This window comes from Oenanthe melanoleuca, chromosome 11, assembly GCF_029582105.1.
Source record: "Oenanthe melanoleuca isolate GR-GAL-2019-014 chromosome 11, OMel1.0, whole genome shotgun sequence".
NCBI lineage: Eukaryota > Metazoa > Chordata > Aves > Passeriformes > Muscicapidae > Oenanthe > Oenanthe melanoleuca.
In genome coordinates, this window is record NC_079345.1 from 7,067,432 (window position 1) to 7,083,330 (window position 15,899).

The 15,899-nt window shown below is 44.1% G+C and overlaps 1 protein-coding gene across 4 annotated transcripts in view; it reads right to left on the reverse strand.

The window, feature by feature from the left end:
- Positions 1–15,899, reverse strand: part of PLEKHG4 (pleckstrin homology and RhoGEF domain containing G4) — an 85,572-nt gene that overhangs the window by 37,912 nt on the left and 31,761 nt on the right. For all 4 annotated transcript variants that reach the window (XM_056500670.1, XM_056500668.1, XM_056500669.1 and 1 more), the window contains exons 6-10: positions 15,058–15,151; positions 9,987–10,073; positions 8,116–8,232; positions 5,789–5,887; positions 4,665–4,813 (exon numbers count right to left, since the gene is read on the reverse strand). In XM_056500670.1, coding sequence (XP_056356645.1) covers positions 4,665–4,813; positions 5,789–5,887; positions 8,116–8,232; positions 9,987–10,073; positions 15,058–15,151 — 546 coding nt within the window. The remainder of the gene's footprint in view (positions 1–4,664; positions 4,814–5,788; positions 5,888–8,115; positions 8,233–9,986; positions 10,074–15,057; positions 15,152–15,899) is intronic.

Consider the following 15,899-nt stretch of genomic DNA (forward strand, 5'->3'; position numbering starts at 1 on the left):
CTGTAGCTGAGCCAGGTCCAGCACCAGGAACATAGCAGCTTCTGCTGGAAGTCTGCTCTGTACTGTCCATTACCTCTGCTCAGCTCAGGTCCCCACCCAGGGCTTCCAACTAGATCACCAAGCCACACTAAAAATAGCCAGCTCACAAAACCAGCTCTTGGCTCTAGCCACTCCACCCTCAAAATACAGAGACTAACTATACTGCCTTCTGCAAACAAAGGAGAATTCACTCCTCCATCTATTTATAAGCTGCTTATTCACAGCTTGCAAGCACAGATTCTTCTCAGATGAGGAGCTTGGGGGAAGAGATTAAGCTTTTTCTAGTTCCATGTTGCACAGAGCCAAGCACTCAACATGATCATTCCTTCATTATCTGAGGTTTTGCTCCTTTTAGCTATTACCTCTAGCCTTGAGAATATCTTGCCCATCACCACGCAGAGCAGGACACAATCCCACTCCCATGCCACAGTGAGAACACAGGTTCATGGCAGAGCCAGGAAGGTGCCTTCTGGTTAAACTAGTATAAACCATCTATATATCATATAAAATGGTTATACCTTCTTTACTCTACTTGTGACTCATAACACACCTGCAGGATGAAACGCATTCACTAGGCACTTTCCAGTTCTCGGCTATGTTGGAAGAGCAGAAATGATGAGTACAACAGTAAAAAACAACTGGCTAAAGATCAGGTTAAAAGGATCCTGACTTTGCTGCCCATTCCCACATCACAGCCTCACTTCAGCAAGAGCTCCCACTGCTGCTGCCTGGCTTCTGGCAGCTTCTTTGACATTTCCATCATAAGTTTTTGACATTCACTACAGAAGCAGCAACACATTAGTTTACCTTTTACAGCTGGCTCAGTGAGTTGCCTGCAAGCTACAGGTGAGTTGATCTAGATAGCCAGAAACTAAAGTTACACCTGCTAGCCAACACTATGCACCTTATTAAAAAGACTGTGTTCATTAAAAAAATCCTGTTTGAAAGTGCAAAAAGAAGTATTAACAGCATTGAAATGATGGGGGTTTCTGTGCCATTTGGCCACACTTACCAAGAGGAACTTCTGCTGGGCTCACAGCTCTGCATTTCAATCCCCAGAAAGACTGGGACAGCAAAACCTCGAAGGGTTCAGCTAACTGACCTGGAGAAGCACTGAGCCCTCAGCGCAGTGGACGGTGTGAAAGGAAATGTGCTGGCTTTAAATCCATCAACAGTGAGCAAGTGGCAATGCCACCTCCAGCAGTCCCCCTGCACCTCTGGGTGGCCAGCCCTATCATTACAGCACTTAAAGAGGCGCCACGAAGATACTGGCTCATCAGTGCCACACCCACACCAAGTCCAGGCCACATTCAGCCTGGTCTGGCTGGAGGTGGGAGATCTCAGAGGAACCAGCTGAGCACACCACAGCCTCTAAGCCAAGGCAATGAGCTGCCTGCAGGATGTGTATTCTGGTGACTGAGCTCCTCCCTCCTAAGCAGGGAAAAGGCAGAGTTCCAGACAGACTACTTGGAAAAGTCTCTTTCCTTTTGTGGATAAGCAGCTGGATGGGCAAGGTTACCTTTTACAGTGGTACTTGGTGGAGAAAGGAGTATGAGGACTCCTGGTCAGCTCACAATGTGAGCAGTTACTGGTCAAAACCACTGCTGTGGCACTACAGCATCTCAAGATGGGACCATCCAGGAGAGACTCCTGGAAGCTCTTAAATCATCTGTTAGAGAAACAAATAGATGGAGCACAACATACTCCTTCTGCATGCCCACATCTTTGATGGAATGAGTTCGACTTCTGCAGGAAAGAACCTGTGGCACTGGCTTAGCAAAGCTTCACAAATCCCAGGTAAGACCTGAGCAGCAATGAGATCCCACTGCTCTGTGTGCTCCAAAGGGCATCTCTGCTCTCTAGGAGGGCAGAGCGAGCAGAGAAGGTTCCACATCCAATCCCACAAGAAGAGTTTAATTACTAAAGAAAGACTAAAGCAATTCTTGTTTGACATGTGCTCTTAAAAGGTATTTGGCAGATAACATCTGACTGCACTGAGTACATGCCTGCTTCCTTGCCTGTTTTAACTTATTATCTCCAACCTGCGGTCAGACATTTTCAGAAGGGTTCATCCATCTCAATTCTTACCAGCTCCTGGTGTTCTTTTTCCACATGAAACCATAAAATAGCAAGGAAGACATCTGTGACAGCTATAAAAATGTTTTGCCTGAAAAAAAAAGCAAGTCAATCCCTTCCTTGGTTAACCCCAAAGTGAAGGTGCAAATAGGCTTGTCATCTTTATTCTTTAAAAAAAAAAACAAACAAAAAAACTCAATTTTACCTTTAGTTGTCCACTTGACATTGGCATATTTTAATTAAGGGGAGCCAAAAGTTCAAAAATCTGCTCTTTAAATTGTCTTCTCTATTTATATGTAATTTTTGCACATTCAGACTGTCACCTGTTCACAACTGGCCTCAACTTATGACTAAGAAGTCCTGGCAGTCATGACTGTTCTATCAGCCTTTTGCACCACACGAGACAATAGAAAACGTGGGACAACATCCCAACAATGGGACACGTGATAGACAAAAGAGCCAAAAGGTGGCTTAGAAGAGTAAAGCTGTTTGACTTGCTTTTGCAAATAATTTATTTCAAGTATTGGGAGAATGGGTGTGGAACTAGGCTGTTAAGCATTGATCAAGATTTTACAATTCAAAGTTTCAAGCAGCAACACCACAAGCCCTGCTGAGTGCATACACAAAGGCAGTCCTGTTCCCTTTTCACACAACACCAGTTAGAAATCAAATATTGGACCTACATACATCAATAGCCACTCCATGCTAGCTTAGTTGGCCAACTGCAATATTTTGTCTCTACCCTGCTTTGATCGTATCTATTAAAGAAGCCTTTGAAAATCATAACCTTTACAGTATTGGCAGAGCTTAGAACCTTTAATATCTGCACATCAGATAGGAGAGGAGTAACTGCTTTCTTCCTCATTTGAAGGGATCCTGGAAGAAAGAAGAGTGGACTTCTAGAGTCCTCTGCCCAAAGTTAGATGAAAATTAAAATACTGCATGGACTTTAGTTTCTGCAGCTACTCCACAGCATAAAAACAAACAACTTTCTCCTGCTATATTCATTTATACTCCTTAAGCTGGAGAGAACCACGTATATTTGGGCCATGGAATACAATCTCCTTTCACACTGGCAGGCAATGAATGTAACCTGAACTAAGCAGAGAACATGCTACACAGCTTCAGCATGCACTCAAGCACCGCACAATCAAAGAATTCTATGTGTATTCTCCATCTCTGCCCTTGCTAAAGCAATCAAAGCAGTAAATTATCCTTAGGGGCTTTGTCAGATCAGGTTTCAAAGTTGATCATTTCCCTGCACAAAAACACAGGCTTAGCTTAAAAACAAAACAAAACATAAAACTCATGCACATTCTCCCCATTCTCCTAGGACTCTAAAGTTGCTGTGTTGCTTAAAATAAATAATAAAAAAACCTAAACAAAACAAAGCACAAAACCCCGCATTATTGTGCTTCTAATATCATGTGAGAATGAAAAGATTATACTGTAGTAATTCAATCCAAAATTGCATCAAGATTACTTCACCAGATCAGCAAGAGAACTGTGTCTGCATAGTCTGCCAGAGCTCCTGACAGGAGTCACAGCAAGCAGGGAACAGAAACAGTTACAGCCTGCCCTCATGCTCCTCTCTCTGTGCTAAAGTGTCAATCCTCTTCCTCCAGTGACAGATAGTAACTTGCACTGTCATCCACTTGCTGAATTTAAAAAGAGAAATGTTCTTTTCACAGTGTTTGGTTGAGATACTCCATAACTACTTCGTTATCTTCTCTTCACTCCCTCCCTTCAAACCTCCCAGCTTGTGATGGCAACAGAGAGTAGAACCAGAGCAAAGCTGTGGATGCACAGAGTTATTCCACACCACCATGCCACCCCCTGCACCCTCATCTGCACCCACATGCCAGCGCTTATCTCACACTGGGCTGGAAGCTCCTGGTGCAAAGGCTGCCTTTCTACCTTGTTGTTTGCACAGCACATAGCACAGGGGCCTTCTCAGGCTGATAGGCTTCAGGTGTTTTAACAGCACAAACACAAGTTGTGCAACGCCCTGGGGATGTCAAACAGCTGGGCTCTCTCAGTCCCCGATTCTCATACCAACCCCCAAATGGGCAGTCAGTATTTGTTTGTGCAAACTGTACCAATGTGAGAACAGATCAGAGCCTGCTGCAGCCAGCAAGCATTCCTCCCAGCTAAGGTCCTTGGAAATCCCCTTGCATAAGGAGTGCCTTAGGAAATCACAGAGATAATGGCCTGCACCTAAACATTCATCACTCGTATCAATTAAGGCTTGCATTTTGCAGGTACCCAAAATATCCAGCGCTCTCTCCACTACAGAACATAAGCCTCATTTGACTTGAAAAAGGAAGTTGAACCATGTAAGTGAATCCACCTGGACTAGTTTTTTGACTGGGGAAGAAGCAATCAAGATGAGAGTAAAATTCATTAGATTTTTCAGCTTCGCTGTTTTCAACGTAATTCCTTGCTACACAAAGCTGTTCTCCAGCCTGCATCAATGATGGGGCACCTCAGGGAGTCTCACAGCACCTTATTTTTGCTCATCTCCATCTCCTCCCACTCTGGGGGCTCACCTGTAGTCTTGGGTAAGGGTGACACAAGACTCCTCCTTCCCCAGTCTGGCCAGGAGCGCTCCACCTTCCTGCTGTACCTTGACCAAACTTGCATCTCCAAGAACACTATTCATCAGCTGCCTTGAATTCCTCAGCAGCACAGCTGCATCCTGCAGGGATCACAAGAGTGAGGTGAACAGTTACTGCAACCTACAGGCAATGAGAGAAAAGGCAAAAACCAGCACCTAAACCAAAACACACCCAAACCACATCTTACCTGGGCCCACTCTAGGAAAAGGGGAGGTTGGTTTCCACCTCTGTTTCTCTTCAGCCTGGTAAGTCTAAAATAATATACTCCTGACCCTTCCTCACCAGGCTAAAATTGTGATCCAATTCCCATCACTGTTGTTCCATTCATTTGCTGGGCATTGAAGAAATAAACTTTCCAGCCTCACTTCCCAATCGCACCTAGCTCCTACTGTTCTGAGAGCCTGGATCTGCATGGCTCTAAGCCTTGGGACAAGATCCACATGAAGGGTTTGTGCATATGTAGATGTGTGCAGGAAGGCCACTTCCATATCCTCCATCATTTAGTACTGGGACCCTCAGTGCAGAGCTGGTAGCAATTCCCTACCATGTCAGGGGTACATCAGCTTCCCAAGAGGAGAAACAGAAAGTTTGTGATCACATAGCCTTGTCTCTTCCCCTACTTGCCCACTTCCAAACTTGCGTACTGGAGGCAGCAAAGCTGCACAGAACTAAGCTATCACTTATTTTTATTCCAGGCCTCAAACTGACCTGATGTGGCACAGCCCAAGGCAGCTGCTGTGTACCTACCACACCCAAGTTTGTACCAGCTACAGAGATCTGGAGCTGCTGAGAATGCACCCCAATGCTGGAGCAAGCACCCATCAGCAAAAAGTCCAGCTGGAAAGATCTCCTTGGTGACACTGAGGAATCAGACAGTCAGCTTCCAGACTCACTGAAGCCTCTATCACTTCATTTGGATTAGGTTCTACTAGTATTGGGAATACCCTGCTACTATAACTTGAAAATTCAAAGCTACAGCTTTTCTGCAGCTATCCAGCCTCATGCTCTCTTCTGTCTCAGTTCCATCTCTGATCTGAGGTGAGGGACACGCTTACCTCAGCCTTTTCCGGTAATTTTGCAGATTCCACTTTATTAATAGCTCCCTGAAGGAAGGCACAAACACTATGGCATCTTTGTAGCAAGTATTCCAGCTTCTACAAGAAGAAAGGACCAAAGAAGAGATTATCATCTCACAGCTAGAAGGAAAAGGTCTTCTGAGCTTGCAGAGGCTTAGGAGTACAAAAATCAAGAGAGGATCAAACATATTAATCCAAAGGTTCAATATAACATTCAGTGAGACTGTATCAGCAAAGAGAGTTCCATCAGAGGGTTCAGATGCATCACATTAGACCAAAGCCTCTATGCAGACCTTAAAAACCTGCATGCTCATGGCTTGGATGGGTCATGCTTTACAGAAAAAAAACCCAATCCACTTATGTCTCATATTCTTCCATTAGCATTTCTTGTAATTTTCCACGAAGATGAATCATACTACATGAATTTCAGAGAAACAAAACATAAAACGAGTACTTGGAATTTTTCTACTTTAAATCATCTCTCTTCATGTCAAAAGTAGTGTAAATTAAAAATTAGGAAACTGGAAAGCTTCCAGAATTAAGTACTTAACCTATGGACAAACTTGAAATCCTTACGCTCTTCAGGGTAGGGGGAAGCAGAGAGAAAAACAAACAAACAAAAAAGTCCAAATGTTTCATAAGGGTACATGAAGCACTATTTTTTAGAAAAGTTAGTGATATGAAGCCTGAATACTGACAGATGTCACCCTCTAGACACTTAAGATAAGGGAGAAACAGTTATTCCAAAATAACCATGTCTAAAACAAAACAAAAAAGCAGCTGTTTGAATCTTTACTGAATTGAACTCCCTCCTCCCCTAGAGTTCTGGAACACAGCCAGCAGTGAGAGATTAGCAGGCAGGATGCAGGTGAGATCACTGAGACAGGAAATAAATGCTATTTGCCACTTTAGCTGCAGAGCTAAAGAAGCTGAGCACACGGGTCATTATCACACACAGTATAAACAGGCATTCCACACAGAATTATTCCCATACTAACTGCCTTCGGTAATGTTTTACATGCTAAGACAAGAAGTAGCCTAATATTATGGTCATTCCTTCAAGAATCACCCTTCTGCACACACAGAGCACCTCAGCTCTCAAGGTATTCTCAACTCTGTCCATTAAACTAATCCATAACTTCTTGCAAACTTTCCTTCATTATTGTCAAATAAACTTCAACTTCTCAAAGTCAATCCTAGGCACCAAGATTAGGCCTCTCTACTGCATCAGCACAGGTTCATACAAGTACTTTTAGACGAAAGTAATAAAAAAAAGGATTCCAAAGTAAGTTGGAAAAAATAAGTTAACATTTGGCACACGCCAAGCCTATCTTCTGAAGCCTGCCACCAGCACCAGTGGTGTTATCAGTGACATCTTAATCTGCTTCAGTAGTTGCACTGTGCCACACAGCACTCTGAGTAGCAAGGTCAGAGTCAAAAGACCACTGGATCCTCTGGAAGCTGTGGTGACAATTCTGTCAACCACCAGGGTGAGCAAAGTCAATGTGAAGACAGCCAGCGTGTGTGCAGATTTACAGAGATTTAATCCTGTCTAGTTTTGGTGTGACAAGTAACTCAATAGAGCTTTTAAAGATTCAGCAAGCACATGGTTGACAGCACTCAAGACTCCCTCCACAGCACAAGTGCACACAGAGCTGGGTATTGGTACCATGGATGCTACCTCTGCAGGTTTCTGGCAGTCTGCACATACCCTGCTGCTTGCAAGTAAAACATATTCCTAGGAGAAGAATTCTAAACTGATTATCCAGAACTTCCAAGTCTCATTCATGCAAGAAGTGCAAATATTACCAAGAAGATAACAGCTTGATCTTGGGAACTTGCACCAAAACCAAAAAGATTTAACTCGTTATTGCACTATAGTTCTTCATTGTTAGTCCAATGGCAACATGATACCAACACCTTCTCCTGAGATTAGTTTCAGATGTCTATCCTCCTGTCTAACTCAAGAGCCACTGTGTATCACAACAAAACAGGATTCCATTTCAGATTTGACCATATTTTGAGGGCAAGAAAGAATAGAAAGAATTATTGCAGTTCAAGCAGATGAGTAAAAAACTAAAATTGTAGTTCCTGCAGTCATGCCAAGAGACCACAGTGTGTACCTATCTTATGAAGACAGTATTTGCATGTTTTTGATACCAGAGATTCATTTGCATTCACAGCTTTACAGGAACATTGTCCTTTAATGCTTGTAGGTTCAGCTGTTGACAGGTTCCTCTTGTTCCCATCTGTTACCATGCCACTGCTTCTCTCAGACACCAAAGCACTCAAGACATCCTACTCACCCTGCGGAAGTTCAGCCAGTCCTGGTGGCAGTATGGGAAGGTCCCATCCAGTTCTAGAGGCAGCTGTGAGCTGTCTATGTGCTTATGGAGGGATTTCATGGAGGTGAGAAGTTCAAACTGCACAGGAACAGAAAGGAAAATAAAAAAGCACACTTGTATTAGGGTATGAGTATTGGAGGAGGAGGGGAAGGTTAACAAAAGGCAGATTCCATCATTTCTTTATCTATCTTGCACAGAAGCACAGCATGTAGTGTGTAGCTGCAATATCACTACAATATGAAGAGGAAAAAAAAAATTCAATGTTAGAACAGCTTGTTGAACAGCTCAGTGGGCGAACCCTGAAGGAATGCAGGCCACAACACGCTGTTTCACCAGGCAGAACATCTGTGATGGAAGTCTGGCAGCAGCCAGCCTTCTCCAGAGCCAGCACCTCCTGGTGTAAGCAGAGCAACTCCCTCTGTTCCCACATTTGTGCTGCGATTTGCATCTGTTTGGAGAATCTGGGAGGTTAAATCCAGCCCCCAGCTTCCCCATCTCACCTCCTGGAAAAAGAGTCTAACAGAGCAGCTTCTGCCCTGCCCTTAACTCTCCATTCATCACAGCAGCTATTTGCTCCAAGAATTTCTTGGATCCTGACACAGGTAGCTTGCCTTCTGCAAATCTGTAGAACCTCAGAGCATTTCTACACTCACCAGAGCAACAAGTGCTCCTGCAGGTACATGGAAGCCAGCCCAGACACAAATTCAGGTACAGCATTTAATTCCCCCCCCCACACAATGTGAAGTTTCTACCTCCTTACAAAATTGTGATAATGCTTCCAATTCCTCCTGCATGCCAATGTGTTTATTAGCCTTTCCTCTGCACCCTCCTACACTCTTTGTGTTTGTTTAATGTATTTATCTTCTGTAGCTCTCCCTGCATGCTTGCAGCCCCCATTCTGACTCCAAATTCTTCCACATGGGTGCAATAAGGAAATGGATTATTAGCATTTGTTATTCTCTAGTCTTTTGGGACACCACACACATAGCAAACTTGATGCCTATCGCAACATCTTCATCCACAGGAGCTCCTGGCCTACTCTGAAGCCTACAGAGTTTCAGCAGGCACAGAACTTCAGTCCATTCTTGTAGCTTGCGACAGTCTTGGAGCACAGAGAGAGGACTAAGATGAAGTCTGATCCTCTGTTCACTCACCACAGAGTGGCTGGGAGCCTACTTTTCTTCTACAGCTACAGAATACTAAGACAGTTTTACTTCCAGTGGTGAGTTCAGTGATGTTGTGGTAACTTTCCCTCCTGTTGCTCTTTCCAGACATTTCAGCTACCAAGGGAACCTCACACAAGTTCCCATTGCATCTTCCCGTTCTTGCAGAAGTCTCTCAGCCACTGGCAGCAGCAGGTATGAGGAGAGGAAACGCAAGAGATGCAAAATCCAGGAAAGCAACAAGCACCCTCAAAGGTGGAGTTCAGGATTTAGCATAATGTGATCTCTTCCTGACCATGCATTTCCCCCTTGTTAACGGGAGAACATGAAAAGCATCTCTAGTTAATTGTGCAGGGCTCCTTCGTACAATTATCCATGCTCCCAACAAACCCCTGTGTTCTGAGACCCAGCAGACTGACATAATTGTGGCACAAATGTCACTGATGGACATGGAAACAGACCATGACAGGGATTTGTTCAGCTCACATAAACACTACAACCCAATAAACACCATACACACAGAGATCATGACCACAAAACACAGAGGACACCTATAGAAATTTCATGTGAGAATAAACATACATCACTGACAGGGAATTTGCTGTCTGGAGAGTTAAATAAAGGATATCAAGGGTGGCCCAGCAAACCCCAGATAAATGGTTCCATTACCTGTCCTGCTGGTGGCTTCTCCATCCGAAAAGTCAGGTCTCTTTCAACTAGAAGCAGTACTCCATGAATACAGTGAGGATTCATGTCCTACAACAGAACAGAGCACATATCCATTACTGATCTGCTTCGGATACTAAAGAGAATGTACCACACCAGGTTCATATACAAGTTTGCAATTTATTCTTCAAAGGCATGTACAAAGCCTGGAAGGCAGGCCCCAGAAGTTAAGGAAGGCCAGTCTACAGAGTACCAAGGTGATGTCTTTAAGTAGGTTGCTTCAGATCAACTAGTCCTGCAATATTTAAGGAAGCAGTGGAAAAGGTCAGGTGTTGGCAGTACTAAAGAAGCTCTGCCTTCTGCACAGGGAAGTGAGTCAGGGGAAAAAAAGGAAACAGAACTAAAAACAAAACAAAACAAAACAAAAAACCATGTTTTGTGTCCAAGTTTTTTCCTGATAACTTTCCTGGTCACTTCACCTAACCAAGGAAGTGGCTTTCCCCCCTCCACCCCCAACCTAGTGCCAAAAACATCGTCTTGTCTCTACTTACTGCCAATTTACAGTCAAGTACTTGCATCCTGTTTCTACTGTTAAACTGACATTCCAAATAGAAGGGATGTTTGGCAGCTGTAGTTCAAACTCAGTGATTCAGGAGCAGCTCTCCAATTATAGAAGCATTCTACTGAGAAGTGAGAAACAGGCAGAGAGAGCAACAGCAAGAAGAGGGAAACATGGCAGAAAGATCTAGACCATGGAGACAGGGCTCCCTACATATGTGATGCCAGGACCAGGAAAGCAAGGAGAAGAGCCATTTAAGCTGTTGTGCCACAGGATTAAACAAGAGCCATCCCATTTCAATGTCTCCTACAGGGTCTTTACCTCTGAAAAGATCTCAGGAATTTCAAGCAACAAGTCCTTTCTGGTGTTGCTCAAAGCTGCAAGGAACCTGCCACACAGCAGGCCACAACAACAAAGGAAACTTGTTCAAATGAACAGCTCCAGCAGTGAGTAGGGTTAAATATCTTCCAGGAGCAGCAGAGCCAGAATACAGAGAGAAGTGGACCAACAGAGACTGAATGACCTAACATGACATTGGGCCCAGTTCTGCAATTCAGAAACAATGCCAACACAAGGAGCCCTGATTCTGCAAGTGAAAGCAGCAACAGAGATTCCAGAACAGAGGAAAAAGAGCTTTCTCTCATCCAGTCCTAAACCATGATCCCTCTAAACAGGCAGCAAAAAAATCCCAACTGAAATACCTTCCAAAATCATGAGAGGTTCCTAAATTGTCTCAAATTTCTCCGAAGTGAATTATTCACACTTTCACTGTTATTTGAACACTGATCAAAAGGCCAAAAAGGATTTATTGCACAATTAGGCTGCATAAGGTAAATACTGAAGAGAGGATAGGGAAATACTACAGCTGTTATCACCAGCTCTGAATTTATCTGCTAGAAAGTACTGAAGGATGAAGACTGGACACAGATTCAAGACTGATGATGGTACTGAACAAATTTTTTCTTACGCAATCCCTCTTCTGCACCAACAGTCAAGAGATGTGCAATCTGAGTGCGGGATAAAGGTAGTGATGGTGTAACAAGAGGTTACCACAACAGCTAAAACACTCATTTGTTTGCTACTCCTGAAAATAGAAACTGAAAAAAACATTCACAAATAAAGCTGTCAAGGGAAAAGTTCAAAGTTTTCCAACTCAAGACGAAATTGTATTTCCAAAGAAATCAAATACTTTTTACCACATTTTTAATTTAAACAGCTGAAGAGAAGTCAGTCTCATCCAGCACTGATGGAGCAATCCAAAGACTGAAACAGTTTATCAGGAGCATCTCAGAAGACAAGCAGAGCTGGGAACAGCAGGATGCCACTCGAGGAAGCTTTCCTGCAGCTTTAAGCACAATCTCTTACCACCTTTAACAATACAAAGTACACAGAAACAAAGAATTGAGAGTTCCACACATGTAAGTGAACTCCTCACCTCCCAAAACAGGTACCATGTGGACAACATAGAGGGACATCAAGAGGAGCTCAGAATGCACCAGGATAAATATAGATCCTTTCATTATTATTAAGAGAATTAGATATTTTTTTCAATGTTTCTCAGACTGAAGTTCCAGTTTTCTGGCTTCCTGCCCCAAATGGAAACCCATGGCCAGACTTAACAACACTGGCACACTCAGAATCACAGGCTGCCAGGAATGTTTGTGCAGAGGGGAGAGTCCCCAGGTACCTCAGTCAGTCTCAAAGTGACCACTCTAATGGAGTAGCAGGGGTTCCCTGGTGTTTAACGTGAGACCAATGTCCTCTGTACTTCTGCACTAAGTGAGAATGCAAATACACCTCTTGAAAGGTTTGCACAGAACTTCTCTGCTTTCAAATACTAAATTGACTCTTCCCAATCCAACACACAAACACAGCTGATTACAGATGAAGCCTTCACACCAATACGGCAAATTCAAAACAATCTCACTCTATTAAGACTCAGGCAGAGGAAAATCCCACAGATACCTGCTCACTGAAGGCAGGGTACACATTCCACTGCCCATGCTCCACCTGCTCACTGAACAAGGGATCAGCCTAGCACTTATGAGTAGCAAAATTCCCTTAAGAGCTGCCCCTGCACCCCAGCACAGAGCTTACTGGTGACAACTTGTAACCAAACATTACAGCATTTATCCCTTGCTCCAAAGCATCATTACACAGATTCCCACAGGAACAAGCCTGATCTATTCCTGCAACATGCACACACTGTGCACTTCCCTTCACCTCCGCACATAGCTGCCAGAGTTCCTCCTGCTTCTTCCTGAGATAACTCTGCAGCAGCTTTTTATACTGCCCCACTCCCTCTGCTCTGGCTGCTGTCTGGGATAGAAAGACTTTCCAGCCACCCAATATTTTAAAAAGAAGGGGAAAAAAATTATTGCAGAATAAAACTGACCCTACCCTGAAGGCAGAGAAGACAAGCTCCCCACCAGTTTACCAGGTGGTTCTGGACAGAGCAACAGACAGACTCCCAGTGCTATAGCGAAAACCAACCCAAAGTTGTCTACTAGCACTTAATTCCAATCATGCATTCATTCTGTAAAGATGGAGAAGTGGAAGAAAGATTACCTAAAGGTGACATATCTTGACACAGGAATCTTTGCTCCCCAGAAGTCTCTCTAGGCTTAGTAGATCCCAGCAGGAAGGGACTCTGCATTAGGGCATCTGACCTGTGCTTCCCCACTGTGAAGCAGTGCTTCCCATTGCTGGGTCAAGAGGAAAACAGCCCCTCAGAATTGAATATGCAATGTTGGACCTCAATGTTTAACAGATTCTGGCACATGATCATATATGCTTCCCAGAAACTATGTAAGTAAAATCCTGCGTAAGGAGAGCACAGGACAGCAGAGAAATGAGCTCTAGAGATAGTCTGCCAGAGATGAGACACTGAGATACATAAGGGATTTCAGAAAGGACCCCAAGAAAGTGATCTGCTCTGTAAGCTCAGAGGCATAACATACAGTCAGGCACTTCAGGACAGTCACTGGCCAAGCTAATCCTGCTGCACTCTGGAACACTTAGACTGCCTTACTGTAGTTACACTCAATTTTCTGTATTACTCTATCCTTGTCCCAGAGCAGAGGAGAACATTGCTACAGGATCAGAGAGTAAATGCTGAGGATCTCCAAAAGGCTCAGAGGAGCCCGGGATTACTCCTGTGCCATTACAAGGTAAGGAGCTACCTGAACAGGTCTCCTTTCCAGAGTCTTCAGAAGAGTCAGTGTAAGGATCAGAAAACCATAAGCGGAGTAATCAGCTTCTGTCAGTCACTGTTACCTGGAGCACACACTCAGATCCAGTAATCTGTCTGGCAGCACATTCAACTCTGTTAAAAAACTGTAGCACCACCCTGATAACAAGGCGCTCAAAGCCAAACAGCCATCACTGCACAGCAAAAAGCTTCCCTCCTCCCTCATTTCAGGGGGAAAACTTAAGGTTAAAATGGCATTATTACCATGCTTGTACAAGAATTGAGACAGCCAGAACAAGAACATGTTGCTGATTTCCAAATCAGCAGCTAGGACTGCCATGCAACTTACATGGACAGTGAAATGCTTAAAAGCTTCAGCAAGCCCACTGACATGTGGGCATAGCATAAAAGAGAATGTGTTTGCTTGTTACCTCTGCAGAACTGAGTAGGGCACCAGATTACTCTTTCACCACAGAGAATAAGCACGCTGATAGAGCTCACAGCTCCACCCAGCCTAGGAAGCAGGAGGACAGACCTCTGAGTCAGACTCAACTCTCAGATGTGGCACTGAAGCACATAAACCACAGACATCAGCTTCATTAAAACATTGCCCCGTACCAGTTTGCAGAGTTTGAGTCCTAAGAGACCTAAGCTCTGATTTAAAATGAACACCTGCTTAAACAAGATTAGTCATCACTACAACCAAGCATCTCCCTGGCTTTCTAACAGCAGCTGATAGTTTTATCTGGGAAGGGGGGCAATACAACCCACTGGCTTCCCAAGTGACTGATATGAAAGCCTTTGACCTGAAGCAATATAGAGTTACAGCACATCCGATTCCAATCGTTCACTGACAGCCATATCAACAGCTGCATGTGTTTTTCCACCTGGCATGGCAAGCAGTGTCCTTCCCTTCCCTGGACAGCACACAGAGGCCTCTCTTCCTCCCTTCTCTGTGGCAGGCAAAAATCCCTGCACATTTCACACAGCCCCTCAGTGCAGGGGACAATACCTTCAAGCAGGATAATTCATGACAACATTGAGACTTGGGTATGAGCTGTTCTCAGCACTGAGATGAAAGCAAATTTGGAGGGGTGGGGAGGGGTGTTCTCCCCTAACTCAGACTTGCTTAGGTTTTTTGCTTTGTCTGCAGTCTGGCAAGTCCAGGTCATCCTCCTAAAGCAGGGCTGGGTGCATATCTCCACCTCCCAAAGCCAACTGAAAGCCAGGTGGCAGATGGAGACAGAAGCAGCAGATGGAGATGCAAACATGTCCAACCATGATAGCAAGCCAGCCAGTGTTCCTCTGCCAAGCTCCAGGCTCACCTGCAATGTGCTGAACGCCTTGAAGAGAGCAGGAACGGGTGAACAGCGACGAGCATCCACAAGAACAGTGAGACCCAAAGCCTGACACTCTGGTCTGCAAGGACAAAGATAAAAAGGTCACCTTTGTCACCAATGAAAATTAACAAGACTATGGGAACAGAACCTGTAGTCATGGCAGGGTGGAAAAAAAACAGTACATTATGGCTTTGTAATAACAGGAACTAACTAGCCACCTTTTCCTAAACAAAACATATACACAGAAATCATCAACTAATTGCTCAGATTTTACTTTTGCCATTTGATTCTATGACTTCCACCCAATTTCCCATTTCTCCTATTCCTAGAACATGTGCCACTGATGGCAAGTGTGCTGATGCCCACTGGATAACACACACAGGAAAACTAATCCTTCCTAATTGTGTTCAGAGACAAACTTGGTTTCAGCCTCACTACTTCAGAAGAGCAACCAGTCTGGAGCAGACCCAATGCCTCTCTCACCCAGAATCAGATTTGAAGGGAAAAGCCTAAGATCCAAGCATGAGTTTCTCACGGGTTAAGAATGCTCCCTTTCTTAAGTGGTTAAAGGCCTCAAAAAAAAAAAAAAAAAATCACTGTCAAGAGTGAGTGTTACCTCTTATTTAATCATCTAAAAGTGAAACAGAGTGATGAGCTGGAGAAGAAGAGTATATCATAATGAAAGGAAGAGAAGCTGCAGCAAACTCCAGCCTGCAGGCTCCAAAACCAATTTTCAGCCAGACATCAAGGCAGACTCTCAACCCTTGCAGATCCTCTCTCCCTCTAGTTTGGAGGCCTGTCACTAAAATATCATGTCACAACATTAT